Below are 19517 nucleotides of genomic sequence, written 5' to 3'. Positions count from 1 at the left end.
TTACTTTGCGGCATCTGGCAATGCTGTTGCTGCCGCCCTCTAAGGTGGCTCAAGTTATTGCAGAGGACATCAGCTATGAGAGAATTGCTGAAATCAATTCAGTAGGCTACTTTTTTTTGTTCATCAAGAAATGCTGTACTGTAGTTGCAAGAGATGGGAAATACTCTCCGCAAACAAGACCAAGCTAGAGTACGTATTTGGGTATCAAAATATGTTGGACTGCAGTTTATTTTTCCTGGTATGTGCAGGCAGGGGCTGCCCAGAAAAACTCGCCCCCCCACCCACTCGTCCAACTATAAAATATACTTGTGTATTGTAACATGGAGAAAATAAACACATTTGCTTTTATCTGTAAGATACAAAAAAAATACTTCTTAGCAACAATTCTTTTTCTAACTGTCAAGGAAAAAGATCCAGTTTGAGAAAACCTTACATAAGAAAAATCCCCCAATTCTCCCGGAACTACAGCTTTGATGACATCATGGGGAGGGGGGCTTTTAGAGAGCCTGGACAAGATGATTGCTTCCAGACAGACCTTGGATCTCTGTCGTAAATTCGCATACACATAAATTGGTGAGTTGCTGGTGACGCATTCCGGGAGGGAGATACTAATTTTCAGAAAACATTGTGAACTTGCACAACTTTGATTTTTTTTTTTTTTAAGTACCCAGCTGCATCCTCTGCAGGTTTTAAGGCCCTCCTGGCCATGACAGGGTCATTGACCCCATAAGTGGGACTTGATGCCATTTTCATGACACAATGCTCCACATTTGTGTCCACTGCATGTGGCACTCATTGAAATTCCGTTTTAAAACTATTGTCGTGGTTTAGACCTTTTGTCTAATTTTAGATCCTCTTGATTAGGTGTGAATTCATAGTAAAAATTATTTTAAATGAAAACACGCACACACACACACACACACACACACACACACACACACACACACACACACACACACACACACACACAAAGACGCATTCTTTCCGTCTTTTGTTTAGTTTTTTATTCCAGGGCAATAAAATAACTCTCATTTAAAAATGTCACTCTCTTGCTTGCACAGATGTGTTTTCCACCAATCATCGGAATGTTACACCTCCAGACAGTCTCGGGGAAAGATTTAAATCTAACCATATGCGCAGTCATTTAAAATTCTGGGCAGACGCCAACGAAGAAAAAAAAAGTAAGTCTAGTGGAGAAGGAAAAAAAGTCCTGTTAATAGCATTGAATATCTCCACACACATTTGATTGAATGCATGTTCAAACTCTGTTGTTTGATTTAGTCCTGGAACTTTTCTGACACACCTACCCTGCCTCTATAATAATTGATTGGTAGAAATATTCATTCCAGGTTTGCCACATTTAGTTCTGCTTTAAAGTTCTCAGGTTCAAACTTGACCAGGTCTTGATTGCTGGACTGCAGATGATCATTTTCTCCGTTGTCTGTTTTTTCTTTGTCGTCTTCAGGCTTGTCGCCTACTGAACCACCGCCGCCTCGGTGATTCTGTGCTGCGTTTATGCCTGGAAATCCGTTCAGCCTTCCGGGTTGTACTGGTAATATTTTGCATTCAATGCCATGCTGCTTTAGTATTTGTAAAGCTGTGATGTTTGGAGATTTATGCAGCCCGAACTCAATGAGTCCTCCACCGTTGTGTCTGTGTGATGTTGACTGTGCACCTGTTGGGAGAAATATGAGCCAGTTAACACAGACAGGTATTGACCACTGCCCGCATATTGATTCTGAATTCTGAAAATGAATGGATGGACGGTTTTCTGTGATGTAACGCTTGTTACCATAGCAACAGTCTTTACTGGCATTGGGCAAGGCACTTATTTTGCTTCTTCATGTTGGCAAGACGTTTTGGAACAATTTCATGTTTCCAAATTTCTGGGAAGAGTTTCGGTAAGTTTTCTGTTCCAGATTGCTTCCATCCCAGAAAATTGAATTTGACACGTTTTGGGCGTTTGACTTTAACCACATCAAACATTGAACAGATTATGAGGCAACATGAAGGACTGAAGTTTTCTTCTGGATAAATAGGCAGTGTCATTTCTAGTGGGTGTATTGATCACGTGTCCCATTACTGATCTTTGATGTATAATTTGTGATTTGTCACGTACCTCTGTGCCTTAGGCACCGTGGGATAGCTAAAATGACGGTAAACAAGACAAAAGCTGCAGACGCCGCCGTGCTCCATCTTGACCTCGGCATAGTCTGCTCATTCAAACCTGTTGAGCAACTTTGTTTTGTAATATTTGTTTTGTCTTTCTGGGTTCAATTAAAGCCGTTAACACTCACTTATCGCCGCAACGGTAATATTGACTTTGGTTAGAACAATGAATCGACTCTGCGGGCCCGTGATGGTACATGTGTACGTCCCGGAGTGCTCGTCGCTGTCGGGCTTGCCAAGCAGAAGGGATCCGTTTCCCAGCGGAAGCCGCTCCTGGTCCAGTTGGGCTTGGCCTTCCCATAAGTTGAAGGTGTGGTCGTGTCTGCTGTCGTAGCGCAGGATCACGACGGGGTCGCCGAAGGAGATGAAGCTCCAGATGAGAGAGAAGTTTTGAAGACTGTGTGGCACAACGCAGGGGATACACAGTGTGTGCCCTTCTTCCTGCGTCATCACTGGAAGACATTAGACGTCACATTGCCGTTTGTTGTCATTGTCATCCAGCGACCCACCTTGATTCTTCCTCGAGGCGGTCCACACTTGGCTCTTGTCTGCCGATACAAATGAACAGAAGAAGATGTAATCCGAGACGTTCCCCGGAATCATGAGCGTACTTTGCACGTTGAAGAGTCCCTTGTGCTCTGTGGTTTTAGTGGTGACATTTTCCAACGCTTCTGCTGAGGGGGGATCTGTAGCCCACATCACCTGGGGGATGGGGTAGATGTTGTTGGAGGAGCACGTGACCATCTCGGTTCTTAACTCCATGACGACTGAATGGATGGGTGCTTCAGGAGAAGAGGATGAGTATTTAAGTTTGCGATTTATAAAGACATTTCGGACAAATATATGATTTGATATGACAGTTGAGGAAGACATTTTTCTGTATCAGTGCCAACAAAAGGTCCATAAAAGCAGCCCTAATTTAGACAAAACCATTTTTTCATTGGATGAAATATAATATAGATAGTTCTTAACTTTATATTTTCATCTATTTCCAAAAAGGATTTGACGCCAGGTCTTTTTTTTCCAGCGGTAAGGCAAATCTCCAGCAGAGGGAGCTATTCACTTTACACTACACTAGTACCTCGGTAAATCCAATCCACAATCAGTTTTTTTTCTTCTCTCCAAATTGTGGTCAGCCGTGAGCAATCAATGCAAGTGATGTATAGTGACAGAATGGAATGGAAATTCTCTTCCATTAGATGCTAGACAGAATGAAGGAATACAAAGCTTTACTGACCCTTCACTTCCAGGTTTACAAAGACTTCCTGGTTCCCCTTCCTTGTGCTCGTGTAACACTTGTACCGGCCTCTGTCCTGAACTTTGACCCTTCTTAGGAGGAGAGACGCATTCCCATTCGGGATGTGAGCATTGAATAGACATGTCCTCCCGCTGAAGTGTTTGTTTTGAAGTCCAAACTGGTCCTTGTTGTAGTAGTAACTGTGTACTGGAATTTGCTGCTTATACCAGTGGATCACCACGGTGCCGGGGGGTCGAAAGTTGCAGGGCAGGAGGCAGTCTTCTTGGATGATGCAGTAGACGTTGGTCTCTGGAAGTACATGAGTGTGATTTACAGAACTACAGCACTAGCATCAGAAATTGATTCAGTCTGAATCATTGGACAAATGGACATTGGACATCTATCGAAAATATTTTTGCTCATTATCAATCTGAGTTATTGCATAGCCATTTACATTACCTTCTGAGATTTTCATGAAGAACCCTCCCATGAGAATGAGCGTCAGCAATATAGGTCCTGTCCCTGCCATATCTTCAAGTGATCTGGATGGTTGTGTGAGAACAATCGCTGGCTGGTGTGCATTGAGTCGCATCAACACGATTCTACTTTACATCCTCGGCAACACGAATGAAACACAGACTAATTAACTAAGCAGGTGAATGTTTAACTATGTGAATGCTCCATCACGCAACACCTCTGCCTTCAAAATGGGTTCCGATTAATTTACATACTTGCACAGTGTAACGCGAAATCATATCAGCAACTTTGAGCGTGAATTCAAGTTCAGTGAATTCAAACCAAACAAATCAAGTCAATTTATGATATAATAAAACATCACAAGAAATACATAAAGTATTTAAAATGAACTCTGCAGTTAATCCCAAAAGTCTACACACCCTTGTTCAAATGTTTTTGCGACATAAATGAGACCTCATGGAATAATTTCAGAACATAATAATGTGACCTTTCCTTCGTAAAACAATTTTAATATTTTTTGGAGAGGGGACATATATATAACTACAATAATGTGGTTGCACAAGTGTGTACACCCTGTGATCCGAATTGACCACTCACATTCAAACTCGTGGGATGGGGTCAGTATACACCTGCCACCATTTAAAGTGCCTTTGATAAACCCTAAATGAACTCCAAATGTTAGAGTAGGATTTTTTTTTTTTTTTTTTTTTGGAGAATTCAGGCTGAGTCACGCAAGTGCGAGGTTTACAGAGGTGGACTAAACATATGCTGACATGTGCCCTCTCTGCGTGGGATCATTCATTGCCAACCACCCCGACCGATAGAGGGAAGATCCCGTTGTGTGTAAAAGTAGGCTAAATGTTTTTTATTTTTATCTCTTCAGAATGATGATGAAACCGCCGGTTGTATTATCCCCGCGCCCTCCCCGCCCTCGGCTGCCTCCAGTTTGTAGGTTACCGAAAGATTTCACCAACCACAGATAAGAAGATTAGGGAGGAATTAATGGTATTCCTTTGTCATGATTGGAATAAATTGATATTTGGTTTTAGAGGGTGGAGACTGTTTGGGGTCAACGGCAAGCAAAAGATGGCACATTTGACCAGCAAGCTCAATCAGGGGACTATTCGGTTTCATGCACACCACCGCCTTTGCAGCAGATGAGAGTGCACCGACTACTGGGCATGTGCGAGCTCCAGCGAAATGAGTGCTGCCAGGACATGGACGTGCCAGTAGGGGACGGGGACTGAGGCGTCCGTCGGTGGGCGGGGGAGGACGCTGGCGGGATCCAGCACCGGTTTCACCATGAGAGTGGTTCTCCTGGCCTTACGACTCATGTGCTTTGCCTGCTTGTGGCCTGTCACGCAGCTCAACAGCAACCACTTCTCCAGCAAGAGGAGACACAAGGAGCTCGAACTCGGAGACGTCAACAAACAAAAACATGGCGGGTGAGCCAAAGTGTCTTCTTGTGCTTTATACACCTTGATGACCTCTGTCTGTTTTTTAGACGTTTACGAGCTTCAATTATCGTTACCTTTTTAGCTTAATTAATGAATCAGATAAAAAAAGAATCTGTTTTTAATTTTATTCCCTTTATTGAAAATTATTTACAAATGACTAATTCTGTTACTACTATTGAGAGGAGTTGGCCAATTTTAAATTAAACAATTAGTTGTGGATTAATTGATTTTTTGTACCGTTTTTATTACTTTAAATTAATATCACTGCATGTGTTACTTTGCTTACTTAAATACTATATTTCCCTCATGGATACATTTGATATATAGTTGATTGTCTATAGTGTGTATGGAATATGGTCACATTTTGTTTCTTAATGTGAGTAGTGCAAATCATCAGGTAAAATGACCCCACATGGCAAAACAGTAATGAAATATTACTCATGAAAGTTAACATTCCATAAGTCCATAAGTCAGAGCAGTCAATTCACAATCTAGCTTGACATCTTTGTGTCTTGTTGCCAATGTAGTTTGTTTGGTTCCCTCTAACACGAGAAGCAAGACGAGCCTGTCGAAAACACGTTTGAAGAACTTCCAGTAAACTAGGAACTGTTGCTATTAGATCAAAAGCTCTCTTTTAATCACACACAGCTCAACTCCAAGCAGTGATAAATGAACGCTCCACCAGATGTCAGTTCAATGAAAGATAAAGACAATTTGAGCTTTTCTGTTGACCTCAGCTGTTGTTTGTCCTCTTTGAATCTTAGACGAGTGGATCTCAAGATGAAAAAGCTCGACAGCACAAAGTCTTTGCTAATTAAATCGGAACAGCTGCTTCGAATCGAGGACCATGACTTTGCAATGCGGCCGGGCTTCGGAGGTACTGTCACTCTATATCTATCTTTGCATTTTCCCTGGGCAACCCGGTAAAAGACCGATGTAGGTTACTGTGCTGTCTTTGCTATTACGCCTCCTCCAAAAGCCTTTGATGACCTAGATAATCTGTGTGAAACAACGGGTACAGACAGTAGTACAGATAAAATAATCTCAAACGCGCACCTCATTGGAGGAGGCCTGATGTTACGAGGAGATCAAATCTCAAATAACAGCTGTAACAACAGTGTACAATGTGTGCAGAACACATTTGTGTCAAATGGCCCCAAAATGGAACACGTGTCGCAAAATACATGTCAATAATATATTTTTTTAATATTTTCTATGAATACAAGGGCTATTTGGGTTGTCTAGACATTGTGTTTTATCTTCAGTCTAGTCGCTGTTTTCACTCATGATGTCATACACTTGACTTTTTAGTCATTTTACGATAATTATGTGGAAAACCAAGCATGCAGTTGGCCTGTCATAATCCCTCTTTTCACTTTTGTAATTGAGGAGTGATGCTTTTGCATGCTTATCGTCATTAGGTAATGGTAGTGATAGGACAGGATTTTTATAGTTCACCTCATACATTTTCATCTTTGGGTTATGAAACAATGAGGTAAGGTTAAGGTCTTGTATTTATGTAATAGTACAACATAGCTGCTTGTCATCTTGAAATGACTCAAAGTTGTTATATGTAGCTTGCCGTATGTAAGTAAACAATATGATTATTTGATACAGTAAACGTTATATTTTCTAGACCTGTTTTTTTTTTCCAATTGATCATTTGATCAGCATGTGTCAGTCAAGACTGTCCTACCGTCTTTACAGTGTGACAAGCGCTGATATAACCCCTCTGAGCTTCTGAGCCCCGATTATCTAACATGTCGTCTCTAGCCTCTATGTCGCTATAGTGTGGATTACACCTTCTCTGCCAGGCGCATGGTGGCATATAAATACGTAATCTGTGGTGGATGTACAGATGGCCAAAACATGGAGGATGGCCTCATCATTACGTGTTATCCAGCTGCTGCTGCACGCTGATGTATGTTGACTTTTGACCCTTTGTGCCAGGTTCCGCCATCCCTGTTGGCATTGACGTCCAAGTCGAGAGCGTTGACAGCATAAGTGAAGTAAACATGGTATGTATGAAGCTTTGCCAACTGTTCCTGATGCATTTCAATAAATGTCTTCTTTCGACTGGGACTGTGCTCAGGACTTCACCATGACTCTGTACCTGAGGCATTACTGGCAGGACGACCGACTGGCCTTCCCCTCCAGCAACAACAAGAGTCGAACCTTCGACGCGCGTCTCGTGAAGAAGATCTGGGTACCTGACGTGTTCTTCGTCCACTCCAAGCGCTCTTTCATCCATGACACAACCATGGAGAATATCATGCTGAGGGTTTTTCCTGATGGCAACATCCTCTACAGTGTCCGGTAAAAAAAATAAAAATAATAACATTTGCACACACACAATAATAAAGTAAAAAAAATAAAATAAAAATAAATAAATGAATATATAATATAAAATAATAAAATAATAACAATAATAATAATAACAATATCAATAGAGTACTATCAAAATGATCAAACTAAATATGGAAGCAATTAACAGGAGTGTAATATTGTCTGTCAACCGGCTTTGCGCATTCATCATATCCATTTCAGTGGCTCGTGTTGGCAATATGGCACCACAGACTGCCCCGGCAGATTGTGTGCTGTGAATAGCAATACGTATTTAGGAATCAAATGTAATGCAGCTGTTGGTTGTTTGGATTCAATTTTTTTGGTTGCCTTTTAAAGCTTTCTAATATTTAATATGGCCTTGCTGTAAGACAGTAGAAAATTCGAAAAAACAAAACATGCTGCTACGTGTCCTCAACAGTCATGTCTTTGTCTTTAGACACTGTGAAGCAGCAAGTGGCTCATTCGCCAAGGTTATTCTCGGAAGTCTTATTCCAAACAACCCAACAATGGTGTGTTTGTGGTCACGACTTGGCTGAGTTTACTGGATGCGGGACAGCTGCTGTCTTAGAAGTGGTCATAATTAGCATAAATTCAAAACAAAAGTATGCTTCATTCCATACGTTTCTATTCTATTCAGTTTATACTTTTGCTTGATGGGGATAAACTAGAAAGGCAACTCTTTGGAGTTGCTGGTGTTTATTGCAGTGCAGTCCATCACTGTACATTCTGGTTTATTTTCCACCGCAGTTGCGATGTTCATGTGTATGTGTGTGTTTCTTTTTTTTAACTGTGAGCTTTGTTTTAGGATAACTGTGACGGCACTTTGCTCAATGGACTTCAGCAGCTTCCCTCTGGACACGCAAAACTGCTCTCTAGAGCTGGAAAGCTGTGAGTATCAAACATTGCCAAGCTCTAATAATCTTTTGCATGATCTTGCATTGGATTGTTATTATTACTCTAGTCTTGTTTTGTTTCGCTAGCTCCTTTATTTTTGTTCTTGCTTTGTTTGCTTTTAAATCAGGTCAGCCACCGTCCATTTGATAGTTTTCCATTAATGAGTGGTTTACAGAGGATTATATTTCCCTTGTATTCTTTGTTGTTGCACTTGATCTAAGTGCAGACAGAGCAGGGATTTCCCTACATCTATAAAATACAGAACACATTTATTCATCTATCTGCTTTTTTAGAAACTCTTGCTAATCTTTGTCAATTGTCAATGCATGAATAAAACATGTCTCCTTATCTCAACCATTTGCATCCACTATTTTCCTTTCCTTTGAGAATGGAATCCAAGCGAGGCAATGTGTTCAATTCATCCTCCAGCTTTTTTTTTTCTTTCTCACATTTCTTGAAGATGCTTACAATGAGAACGACCTCATGCTCTATTGGAAAAATGGGAACGATTCATTAAGGACTGATGAGATTGTGCTCTCTCAGTTTTTTGTTGAAGACTTCCAGCCTTCCTTTGGGCTTGCCTTCTACAGCAGTACTGGTATGTGTAATTAAATAATAAAAAAAAAAAGGTCAAGATAACGAGTCAGTTTAAACTGTCACATTCTGTGTCCGTTTTTGTGTGTGTGTGTGTTTCAGGTTGGTACAATCGTCTCTACATTAATTTCATTCTCAGGAGGCATATCTTCTTCTTCATGCTGCAGACGTATTTTCCCACCATGCTGATGGTGATGTTGTCCTGGGTGTCTTTTTGGATTGACAGGAGGGCCGTGCCCGCCCGTGTCTCCTTGGGTACGACAAACAAAGAAAATGTCTAGCTTTGATATAATAGTGTTTTTTTTCCTCCAGGTTTTAAGGTTTGTTGTGTGGTGCTATGCTCCTTGCACGCAGGCATCACCACCGTGTTGACCATGTCCACCATCATCACCGGAGTGTCCTCCTCAATGCCTCAGGTGTCTTACGTGAAAGCAGTGGACATCTACTTGTGGGCCAGCTTCCTCTTTGTCTTTCTCTCCGTCATCGAGTACGCGGCCGTCAACTATTTCACCACAGTTGAGGAAATGAAGAAGCTGAAGAGGGCACAGGTCGACAACGCTCCTGCCTATATTTTCACGAGTCTCGTGCAACTGACATCATTATTGCACCATCTGGATGAATGACATGATCTAGAAACTTAACCCTGCCTCTCTTCACCATCCCCATACAGATTCCAGCGTCCTACGACGCCACACAGGCAATGGCTTTTGACGGCTGTTTCCATGACAACGATATTGACCTGACCTCTTTCCCCGAGGCTTCCAGTACACCAAACACGGAGAGGAACACACAGTCACGAAACTCCACCGTGTCGGCTCCCACAGAGGGCACCAGGCTACGCCGCAGGAACCCTTTAAAACACAATCTCAGTTTCATAATGAGCAACAGCTACATGATTGACTCCTACTCCAGAGTTTTATTCCCTCTGGCCTACCTGCTCTTCAATGTCATTTACTGGAGTTTGTATGCATAGCATACTTTCCTTGCAGCAAAAATGAAACTATTTTTTTTAAGATTCTCATCACACATTCCAAAAAGATTTAAATACAGTGACTCTGTCTGTTGTAAAATTGTCTTTTCTTGCTTTACAGAGCCTTTGTATCAGATGATTATTTCCCACTTGGGATTGTATTGTATTGCTACGGAGTAAAAGGCATATTTATTGTCTAATATCTGCAAAGAAATAAATAAACATGTAGTGTTGTCAATGTGTCTTTTGTAGTATTGTAAAATCTGTTAATTATATGTTGTTGTTCGTCATTTGGATTCGAAGGTCACCATTTACTTCAATCTAGAGTGATGAGCAGGGATTGTCATATATGCATGAAAGCTGATTTGTGGTAGGTGACGTTCAAGTCTTCGATTTTTCAAATTAAATTAAAATACTGGATTTTTTTAAGCATTTGGAACATTCATCTACAGTGGCTAAGGTCAATACACGTTAATTGCACGTGCGTGTTTTTTAATGTGTTATAAGAAAACAGGAATCGTTCTTTAATTCGCACCATATTGTGATTTTTCATTGTTCAGAGTACTGTAATATTTATTGCTTTAATTTATAATTTTCACCAAAACTTGGTTTGATTAAATGTTTTTTTTTTTACATTCTCCTATCTTATTAAATGACAATTTTTAATATGTTACTCAAGATAGATAGGTGTTGTTTGCTGTTGACAGTCATGAAAAACAGGCGCACAAACTACACTTATGATGCAAGACGTCTCATGCCTCTGTTTTATTTATGTTTTGTTGCCCTGGAAATGAGCATGTGTCACATCTTCCTTTTAAAATATACTGGCAGGGCTACTCAGCCAGGACACGCCCGGAAACTCAAACAATACGGAAACTCAAACAATTGAGAAAAATGTGGCATAAAGTGATTTATTTTTTTAAATGATCTTACACCTCAAGTCAATTTAACTTTCTTTTCCTGGGCGTGGAATAAAAACACATCAGTGTTGCTGCCGTGTTTGTAAAGTCAACAGTCGGCGGGGGCGTGTCACTGACAGCCAGTGTTACAGACTTGATGTGAACCTGCTAACAACAAAAGCCCTTGGCATTATAATAAAGTGACTTGGGGATTTTTTTTTTCACAGGTTCAGCAATGTCCTTAAGGGAGCTATGATCTTCATAAAGTGGATAACATCATGAAATCTTCCACAGGATCTTTTAGGATAAATGAAGATATAAACTTCATTAGGTAATATGCTTTATTTTTTAAAGACTTGCGCTTATATCTCCAATTTCTCAGTCAAAAATGTCTCTTACACATTAAGAAATTACACGGAGATATTTTAGCTGAATTTGTGATGGTCATGGTCTAACAAAATGAGTCGCTGGTCAAGTGTCTGGCCGATTGTCAGAGTAAAAAAAATAAATAAAAATAATGTATCCTCCAAATTTTCATGAACTCAAATAGAATAATGACAATTCTCTATTACGTGTGTTCTTGGTTGTTGAGCAGCATATTCCATTTTTTTTAATGTATATATTTGTTACAGAGTGAAAAAGCCAAGTTCACATTTTACAAAGGTCGTCCACCTGCTCCTTCTATTCACAGGTAAAAATACTATTACCTAAAATAAATATCTCTATGTTGAATAACAAGTTTAGTCAAAATGATAAAAATGTCTTTTAGAGCCACACTGATGAATACATCATTATGTAACAAAACTAAAATATAATATTCCAGAAATAACATGTATATTGTGTTCTCATTGTAATGTATCATGGCTGAATGCTTCTTTGTAGTCCTGCAATTCTATTTTTAAGCAGCGGGCTACATATCTGAATGGACGTCATTCATCACTTGTCATCTTCTACATACATTCAAACATTCCGTTCTAATATTTTTTAGGAATCTCGTTTTTCCAGTCAGAATACTGTCTGTGCGATTTTGCAATGATAACACTTCCGTCATACAAACGTGAGAAATTAGACGATAGGAATAAGAATAAGAAATATGTTTTGGTGGAACCTCCTAAATTAAAGTCACATTTAATGCTTGACAAATAATGAGTTTGTGTTTCCTCATTAGGTCTTTCTTCCTGTAATGAGACTTCCACATCAGCGCCTCATGTGACAAGCGCTCAGATCTCAGGTAACAAACCTTCTGTAAAAACAATGACCTGAATTAAAAAAAAAAAAAAAAAAAGAAAGAAAGACAAATTTGTCTTCTCTCACTGCAGTGTACTACTTAGTGGATACCGCTATTGATGTGACGGGGCCTGCAAAGAATGAATCAGAAATTACATCCTGGGTATGTTTGGAATCTGATGTCTCACAAAGAAATCAAATGTGAACATGACTTTTTACTTTTTGCTTCCCAGTTCCAGGAGGTGTTCCAAAACACTTTGGGGAGCTGTGTGTCTTCGCACGCTGAATACACGACAACTTTCCCACCTCTGGTGCAACAGACATCTGCAACCTCTTCACTCGGGACAACAACTACGACAAATGGGACTCAAAGCAACTTTACAATCACAGCGAGCACGTTACCAAGTGACAACACGACGCTGTCATTTCAAAACACAAATACTACAACGACTACATTTCAAAACTCTCAAACAGCAACAGCACTACAAACATTTGGCACGACTACAACTATTATCTTACAAAACCCCAACAAAACTGGAACTAATAATACTGTAGATCTTCCCAATAACGCTGCAGCGAAGAAGAACGCAACCAACAACGCAGGCAAAAAGGTGGAAAAAACAATTCCCAACTCAAAAAATGCACGTTTTATTCGAACAGCCATCCTCAGCAGGTATGTCATCCTTTTCTTTATTTATTTTTTATTTCATTGATATTTGTCTTTCGCATGCAAGAAAACAAAAACAAATTTGCTCATCATATTTATTATTCTTTTCCAGCAAATCAAGTGGCATATTTCAGGTATGTAAGATCACTCTCTAATGTATTGTCATTTTATCCATCATGTCATTAATATGACACATTGATTGATTTCAAACAGGGACTTGAAGTTTCGTGTGCAGAGAAGACCAAAATAAGGTGTGGATGAGCTGCACAAAAATATACACCAGAGAGAAAATGAAAAATGAACTCATTCACTGCCGGTCCCAGTTAATATCTTTGACGTCTATAACCGTCAATGGCACTGAATGAGCTAAATTACAAAGACTGGTATTCAAAATTCTTCCCTTTCAGAGCTCTTGTACCAGATCTTCTTAGATTATTCTATTGTTAGTGTTCCTAATGAAGTGTCCAGCTAGTACAAGAGAAAACCAATGAAATATCTTTGTATTGATCAGAAAGACCAACTGCTTGGTGATTCTGGCGCTGAGGCAGAATGTGTCACCGTGTTGCATCCTAAAAACAATCTGCGCAGCCAATCAAAATTCCTCCCAAATCCACGCAACGGGAAAAAGAGCCAATCGTCAGAGTGAGTGCTACGATATGTCATTGTTGTTGTTTTAACCCACAGGTGTCAAACTCAAGGCTCGGGGGCCAGATACGGCCTGCCATATCATTTTATGTGGCCGGCGAAGACAAATTGTGCATCAAATTTGTGTGTCATTGCTAGAATTGCAAATTGTCTTCACTTTTAATAATTTTTTTTTTTTTTTTTTAAATATTTGACCAGTTTTTACTCGTCTGTTTGAAAACGAGTTACTTGTCAGTTTGTTTTGTAGCTTTTACTGTATACAATATGAGGTGCTCATACATTTATTTGGGTTGACAGTCATATCTCCCTCCGAAAGAAGCTATGACTACAATGCTGCCCGCAAAAAAAAATGAGTTTGACACCCCTGGTTTGAATCTAGGGTTAGGATTTCAAAGTAGGGTTTCATAGTAGAGTTAGGGTTTCAAAGTAGGGTTTAAAGCTAGGGTTAGGGTTTCAAACTAGGGTTTCAAGCAAGGGTAAGGTATGAAACCCTACTTTGAAACCCTAACCCTAGCTTTAAACCCTAATTTGAAACCCTAACCCGAGCTTGAAACCCTAGTTTGAAACCCCGACTCTAGCTTCTAACCCTACTTTGAAACCCTAACCCTCGCTTTAAACCTTAGTTTGAAACCCTAACTCTAGTATGAACCGGACTTTGAAACCATAACCCTAGCTTTAAACCCTACTTTGAAACCATAACTCTAGCTTTACCTAACCTTTGCGTGTTCTCTTTATTAGGTCCCCCAAATGAGAACTGCAACAGTGATCACATGGATGAAGATATCTGTATTTATGAAAAAAAATCAAACAATTCCAAATGGTAAGATGTTCATTTTAAGCCATAGGATTTTCCCTTTTTTCTCCTCTTGGTTTATAAGAGCACTATTCATTTGTGAACATGAAACATGAATCTTGTCAATTTGATTTGACAGTGATGATTCAGCTTTTGGCGCAGCTCCATGTGGTCCAGGTGAGCACCAATGTGTTGATGATAAGAATTTGTTGGTCCACATTTCAAGACTTCTGATTGCTAAAAAAGCGCAGTATTAAAAAGCAAACGTTATCCAAATGATAATTAGTAAAGACGTTAAAAGTGTTAACATTGTTGTCACATCAACCTGCTTTGACCTTTGCAGAAAAGAATAAAAACTGCAGCTGCGCAGCTTTCTGCAATGCAACTGGTATGTTTTAAATTTTATCAGCTAACTACCAGATGATTATTCAAAACTTTTCAGCTCAGTTCTGGTCTTATTTTCAGATGCATATTACACTTTTGAAATTTCAATACAAGACCCTGAGATGAACGGCTCCTATGTTCTGTTACTGGTAAGCTCCTAGAATTTGTGTACATGAGGAAAGCATTTATTTTGGTTGTTTTTGAGACTTTTTGTTTGAACAGATGACACAGCTGAACCAGAGTTGCTCTCCCACAACAAAGTAAAAATTTCAAAATGTAATAAATCTGCTGTTGTTGTTCATTTTGAGTACCGCATAATCTTTGGACTTTTTTTTTTTTTTTTGGTAGTGAGTCATGCTCTTTTCCCACAATTGCTTCTGAATACAAGGTAAGCTGCCATTTTACATAAATACATTTTTTAAATATATTTTGGAGAATAGCTAAGCTATTTTTTCCTTACTCAGAATGCCACTGTGGAATGTAGTCCAGCTGGAACAAAGTGAGTCTCGTGAAATCGTCACATACTCTGACAAAAGACAGATTGACTTTTACATATGACCTTTGTGACCTTTAGCTCTCAAAGTTGCAATGTGATTTTGCACCTGGCCGAAGCGGTTCCTGTCTGTAACGTGTCCGCAGCCATCACGACTGTGTTTCAATCTGAGAAAAATATAACGTTTGACGGACGAACGACCAGAGCAGGTCAGCAGTGTGGAACTACGTAAACAATGTCAGCATGATTTCGAAGACTGTAATCCACAAAAATCTCTTTGACTCTTCCAGCTATCTGTGGCCATCCAAAATTTAGTGACAATTTGTTGGATTCTCAGCTCACATGGATGAACACCACCTATCAGCATGCAGACGTTTGTCCGACAGAGGAAGGCTCTCCATTTCTACTCACCACTCAGAACTGGTCTGTTAACCGCTTTATTAAGCTTGTCAGATGTTCATTATCTAAATCTGTCTGTTTTTTTTGGTCAAGTCAACCAGGAAAAAACGTGGTGGTGCCGTTAAAGGAACAGTGTGTTCCAATTGTGTCGAGCACAGCTGGCCCCAATGTGACCGTCTTCAGTAATACGGCATCATCCCCGGATGTCACCACCGTCTCATCTAATGAGAGCCAAGCCAATGCTCTTCTTGAGCTGACCGCTAATGTGTCCAGACTTAACTCCAGTCAGGTGGAGCAGCTTGTGTCCCAGTTGGAGGATCTGTTGTCGGGCCCTAATATCAGCGTGGCTCTGGCTAACACAACCATCTACATTGTCAGTAACCTGCTGGACGCCTCCGCTGAAACACTGGCCAGCTCCTCTTCCAGGTTGCTCATATTATTTTAATAATTTATAAAGCTTTTTCATTGTTTTAAGTCATTGTTGTATTTTGTTTATGTAGTTACACATTGCGTCCACCAGGGGGGGCTTCAATCTTGGCTGAACATCTGTTTGTATTCTGTTTACCAAATCTAAACTATTTTTGTCTTCATCAGAATTATAGGGCTCGTTGATACAGTGGGCCTCAAATTGGTGCTTGAAGAAGCAACTGAGACTCTCTTGTCGCCAGCTTTAGCTCTGTCTGTCAAAGCGGTGGATGGAAATGATTTTCAACAAGTGCTCTTCTCCATCTCTGATCCGAACAACGCACAGGTATGGCAGTGTACTAGCTTTCGGAAGAGCTATGAGACACAATTTAGAGAATGTCAAACACATTGTATAGGAGAAGAAAAATTGCTGTACATATGAAGCCTATTTACTAGATGTTTTATTTAAGGTCCGAGTGGATCGCAGGTTTCAAAGGAGTGTGAGGAACAACTCGTCCATCCCTCAAGGCTCCATCACGCTGCCTCCCTCACTCACACAGAACCTCACCTCGGAGGAGCAGCAGATGGCCTCCAGAGTCCACTTCAACTTTTACCAGAAAAGCACCCTATTTCAGGTCACACACACAAGTACATTGATAGGACTTCTAAATTAATTTAAGTGACCTTTATATTGACTGTCACAAATTGTCCATGCAGGACAGCTCTTTAGGAACACGACGACTTAACAGTGGGATTCTGGGAGCGAGTTTGGCAAACTTGACAGTCACCGAACTCGAGGAGGAAATTGTGATTAGCCTCAGGAACCTGGAGTCCATTCCTGTGAGTCTTATTGTTTTTTTATTTTGTAGTGCTCACTCTTAACAGATGACCTGGTTAAATTTAATATTTTGCCCTATAGGCTAATTATGTGGCTGCATGCGTCTTTTGGGACTTTGCATTAAATGGTAAGTTTTCTTTTAAAAAATCCATTAGAACAATTAGATTGAATGAATGAATAAATGTACGAAAGTAATTTTTTTTTTTCTGGCAGACCAATCCGGTGGCTGGAACACAAACGGCTGTACTGTCCGCAACAGCACAGACGATGTGACAGTTTGCGGCTGCAACCATCTCACCAGTTTCTCGATCCTGCTGGTAAGCTTTAGTTGGACTTTGAGCTGCGTCTTCATCCACTTCATTGAGTGTGTACCTAATTTTATGTCCCATGGGGGACATACTTTCCACGTCCAGGACCTCGCCAGGCAGCCTCTAACCAGTCGAGTAAACGCCACCATTTTGAGCTTCATCACATATATTGGCTGTGGGATCTCTGCCATTTTCCTGTCCTTGACGCTCCTCACATACTTGGCCTTCGAGTGAGTAATGGGCTGGAAGGTGCGGCTCAAGTCAAATAGGCGACTGGTCGATCAGTGTTGTGTGGAAACCATTGCAGCAAACTACGCAAGGACATCCCCTCCAAAATCCTGATCCAGCTGTGCGTGGCTCTGCTGTTGCTCAACCTGGTCTTCCTGGTGGACGCTTGGCTGGCCCTCTACCCAGATGCCACGGGCCTCTGCATCTCCACCGCCTGGTTCCTCCACTACTTCCTGCTGGCGGCCTTCACCTGGATGGGCCTGGAGGGGGTGCACCTGTACCTAGCCCTCGTCAAGGTTTTCAACATGCACGTCCCGCGCTACATCCTCTGGTTCTCGCTGGCGGGCTGGGGCGCTCCCGTCATTGTGGTCATTATTGTCATAGCCGTCGACAAGGACAACTACGGACTGGTGTCCTATGGGAGGTTTTCTGATGGAACAAGTGATGACTTGTAAGTCTTTTACACGTGTATGATATATCCCACAATGCATCACTCGCAAAAAAACACTTCTAATGTCTCCCGCAGCTGCTGGATAAAAAACGACATTGCCTTCTACGTGGCGGTGGTGGCCTACTTCTGCGTCATCTTTTTGTTCAACTTCATCATTTTGGTGGTGGTGCTGGTCCAGCTGCAAAAGATGAAGAAGCAGAACCCGCACAACTCGCAGCACCGCACCACGGGACAGGACGTGCGCAGTGTGGTGGGCTTAACCATCCTGCTCGGCCTCAGCTGGGGCTTCGCCTTTTTTGCCTGGGGGCCCGTCAACCTGCCGTTCATGTACCTCTTTGCCATCTGTAATGCCTTCCAAGGTCTGATCTTTGCCCTCAAAACTAAGACTCTCCATTTAGTTAAGATAACAAATGAATTAGAAATGGATTTTACTGTTCTTTTGTTAACTAAAAAAAATCTTTACAATACCCTGACATACGTCCTCGTTTGCAGGTTTATACATATTTGTGTTCCATTGTGCGGTGAAGGAAACGGTCAGGAGACAGTGGCAGACATACCTTTGTTTCGGAAAAATGAGGATGGCTGAGAACTCAGGTAATTTTTTTCACCGAATTTTAGGTTGGTAATGAGATGAGAAACTCATAAGATCGCCGGGTTTTGCCCCTTTTACAGAAAGGAGTCGCACAGCAACCCAGAAGATAATGAAGAGAGCTTCAGTAACCAGACCATCTTCACGGTCCAACACCTCGTCCAGCTCGACGTCTTTCCTCAGTCGTCACTCAGAGCAGATTGATGGCATAGGTCAGCAAATATAACAGTCTCTCCCTCTTAGTGGAAATGGATTTATTTGTTAAGCCAAGGTTTAGGGTTGGGGTTAAGTATTCGGGTTAAGAGTTATGTAATGTAATGACAGAGATGTTTTGTTTCAGGAAATCCCTTGGATGACAGAATCATCACCATTGACGAGGAACCTAGCATGGACGTTATTCTTAACGAATGAAATAGGTAGCACAGAAACTATTGCATTCATCTTTGCATTATTTATACTGAACTACCACCACTATGGATTACTTTAACTCGCACCTTACGGCCCACTTTTATTCCCTGGCTTTTAACACCACTTGAGTTGTGTGGTACTTGTGTCTTAATTTATTGATATTTGTTTTGTCATAGTTTTAGTTATTTATTTACTCTTAATTTGAATGATTTAGTCCTTTTGTGTCCATGTTTTTCTCATGTTGTGCAGGACTTTGGAGATGTCTGTTTTAAATAATAAATAATTGGATTATTTTTACAATAGCCTTTTTTGCTAGTTTGTAACACTTCACACATTATTCCAAGGCCTTTACACATTATTGATTTACTTTATTATTGTGTGAAGGCAAATGGGCTTCACATATATGTTATATTTCATTTGTTAGGGATAGTGTACATCAATGAACATTTCTGTGGAGGCACCAGAATTAGCCAAGGAGCTATTTTCCATCTGTAGTGCCTGAGGAAATGTATTGCCCAACAACACATGGCCACAGCCACCCATGGCTTTTAGGCATATTTAAGAAGAAAAAAAAAAACTTAAAAAATGATTATTATGGTAAGATGTAAGCTTCACGTGCTTTTAAAATACAAAGGGCTT

General features: G+C 40.6%; 2 protein-coding genes across 4 annotated transcripts; both read left to right on the top strand.

Moving 5' to 3' along the window:
- Window positions 1-5: 5 nt before the first annotated feature.
- Window positions 6-10382, top strand: LOC125981821 (gamma-aminobutyric acid receptor subunit rho-3). Of its 2 annotated transcripts, XM_049741847.1 has the most exons (11): window positions 6-189; window positions 1466-1552; window positions 5249-5328; window positions 6105-6217; window positions 7291-7358; window positions 7433-7656; window positions 8492-8574; window positions 9041-9178; window positions 9277-9429; window positions 9529-9722; window positions 9845-10382. In XM_049741847.1, the coding sequence occupies exons 1-11, from the start codon at window positions 154-156 to the stop codon at window positions 10145-10147; spliced, it is 1479 nt and encodes a 492-aa protein (XP_049597804.1). In that variant the 5' UTR covers window positions 6-153; the 3' UTR covers window positions 10148-10382. The 2 variants fall into 2 exon arrangements, with proteins under 2 accessions (XP_049597804.1, XP_049597805.1); XM_049741848.1 differs by lacking the exons at window positions 6-189; window positions 1466-1552 and adding an exon at window positions 4598-4732.
- Window positions 10383-11149: 767 nt separating this feature from the next.
- Window positions 11150-19178, top strand: LOC125981812 (adhesion G-protein coupled receptor G2). 2 transcript variants are annotated; one of them, XM_049741808.2, is made up of 29 exons: window positions 11150-11374; window positions 11676-11734; window positions 12212-12274; window positions 12363-12433; window positions 12504-12943; window positions 13050-13071; window positions 13151-13188; window positions 13449-13579; window positions 14321-14402; window positions 14515-14552; window positions 14719-14763; window positions 14841-14908; window positions 14982-15019; window positions 15108-15147; window positions 15224-15258; window positions 15334-15461; window positions 15543-15675; window positions 15745-16077; window positions 16246-16402; window positions 16527-16691; window positions 16774-16896; window positions 16976-17021; window positions 17108-17211; window positions 17308-17432; window positions 17510-17881; window positions 17957-18240; window positions 18374-18475; window positions 18554-18682; window positions 18811-19178. In XM_049741808.2, exons 1-29 carry the CDS (start codon window positions 11322-11324, stop codon window positions 18879-18881), a joined length of 3495 nt encoding a protein of 1164 aa, XP_049597765.1. In that variant the 5' UTR covers window positions 11150-11321; the 3' UTR covers window positions 18882-19178. The 2 variants fall into 2 exon arrangements, with proteins under 2 accessions (XP_049597765.1, XP_049597767.1); XM_049741810.2 differs by lacking the exons at window positions 11150-11374; window positions 11676-11734; window positions 12212-12274; ... (1 more) ...; window positions 12504-12943; window positions 13050-13071 and having other exon boundaries at window positions 13453-13579.
- The last annotated feature ends 339 nt before the right edge of the window (window positions 19179-19517 follow it).

Source organism: Syngnathus scovelli, chromosome 15, assembly GCF_024217435.2.
Source record: "Syngnathus scovelli strain Florida chromosome 15, RoL_Ssco_1.2, whole genome shotgun sequence".
NCBI lineage: Eukaryota > Metazoa > Chordata > Actinopteri > Syngnathiformes > Syngnathidae > Syngnathus > Syngnathus scovelli.
Note: the sequence above shows the minus strand (reverse complement) of the source record. Positions and strands in the feature narration are given on the sequence as shown.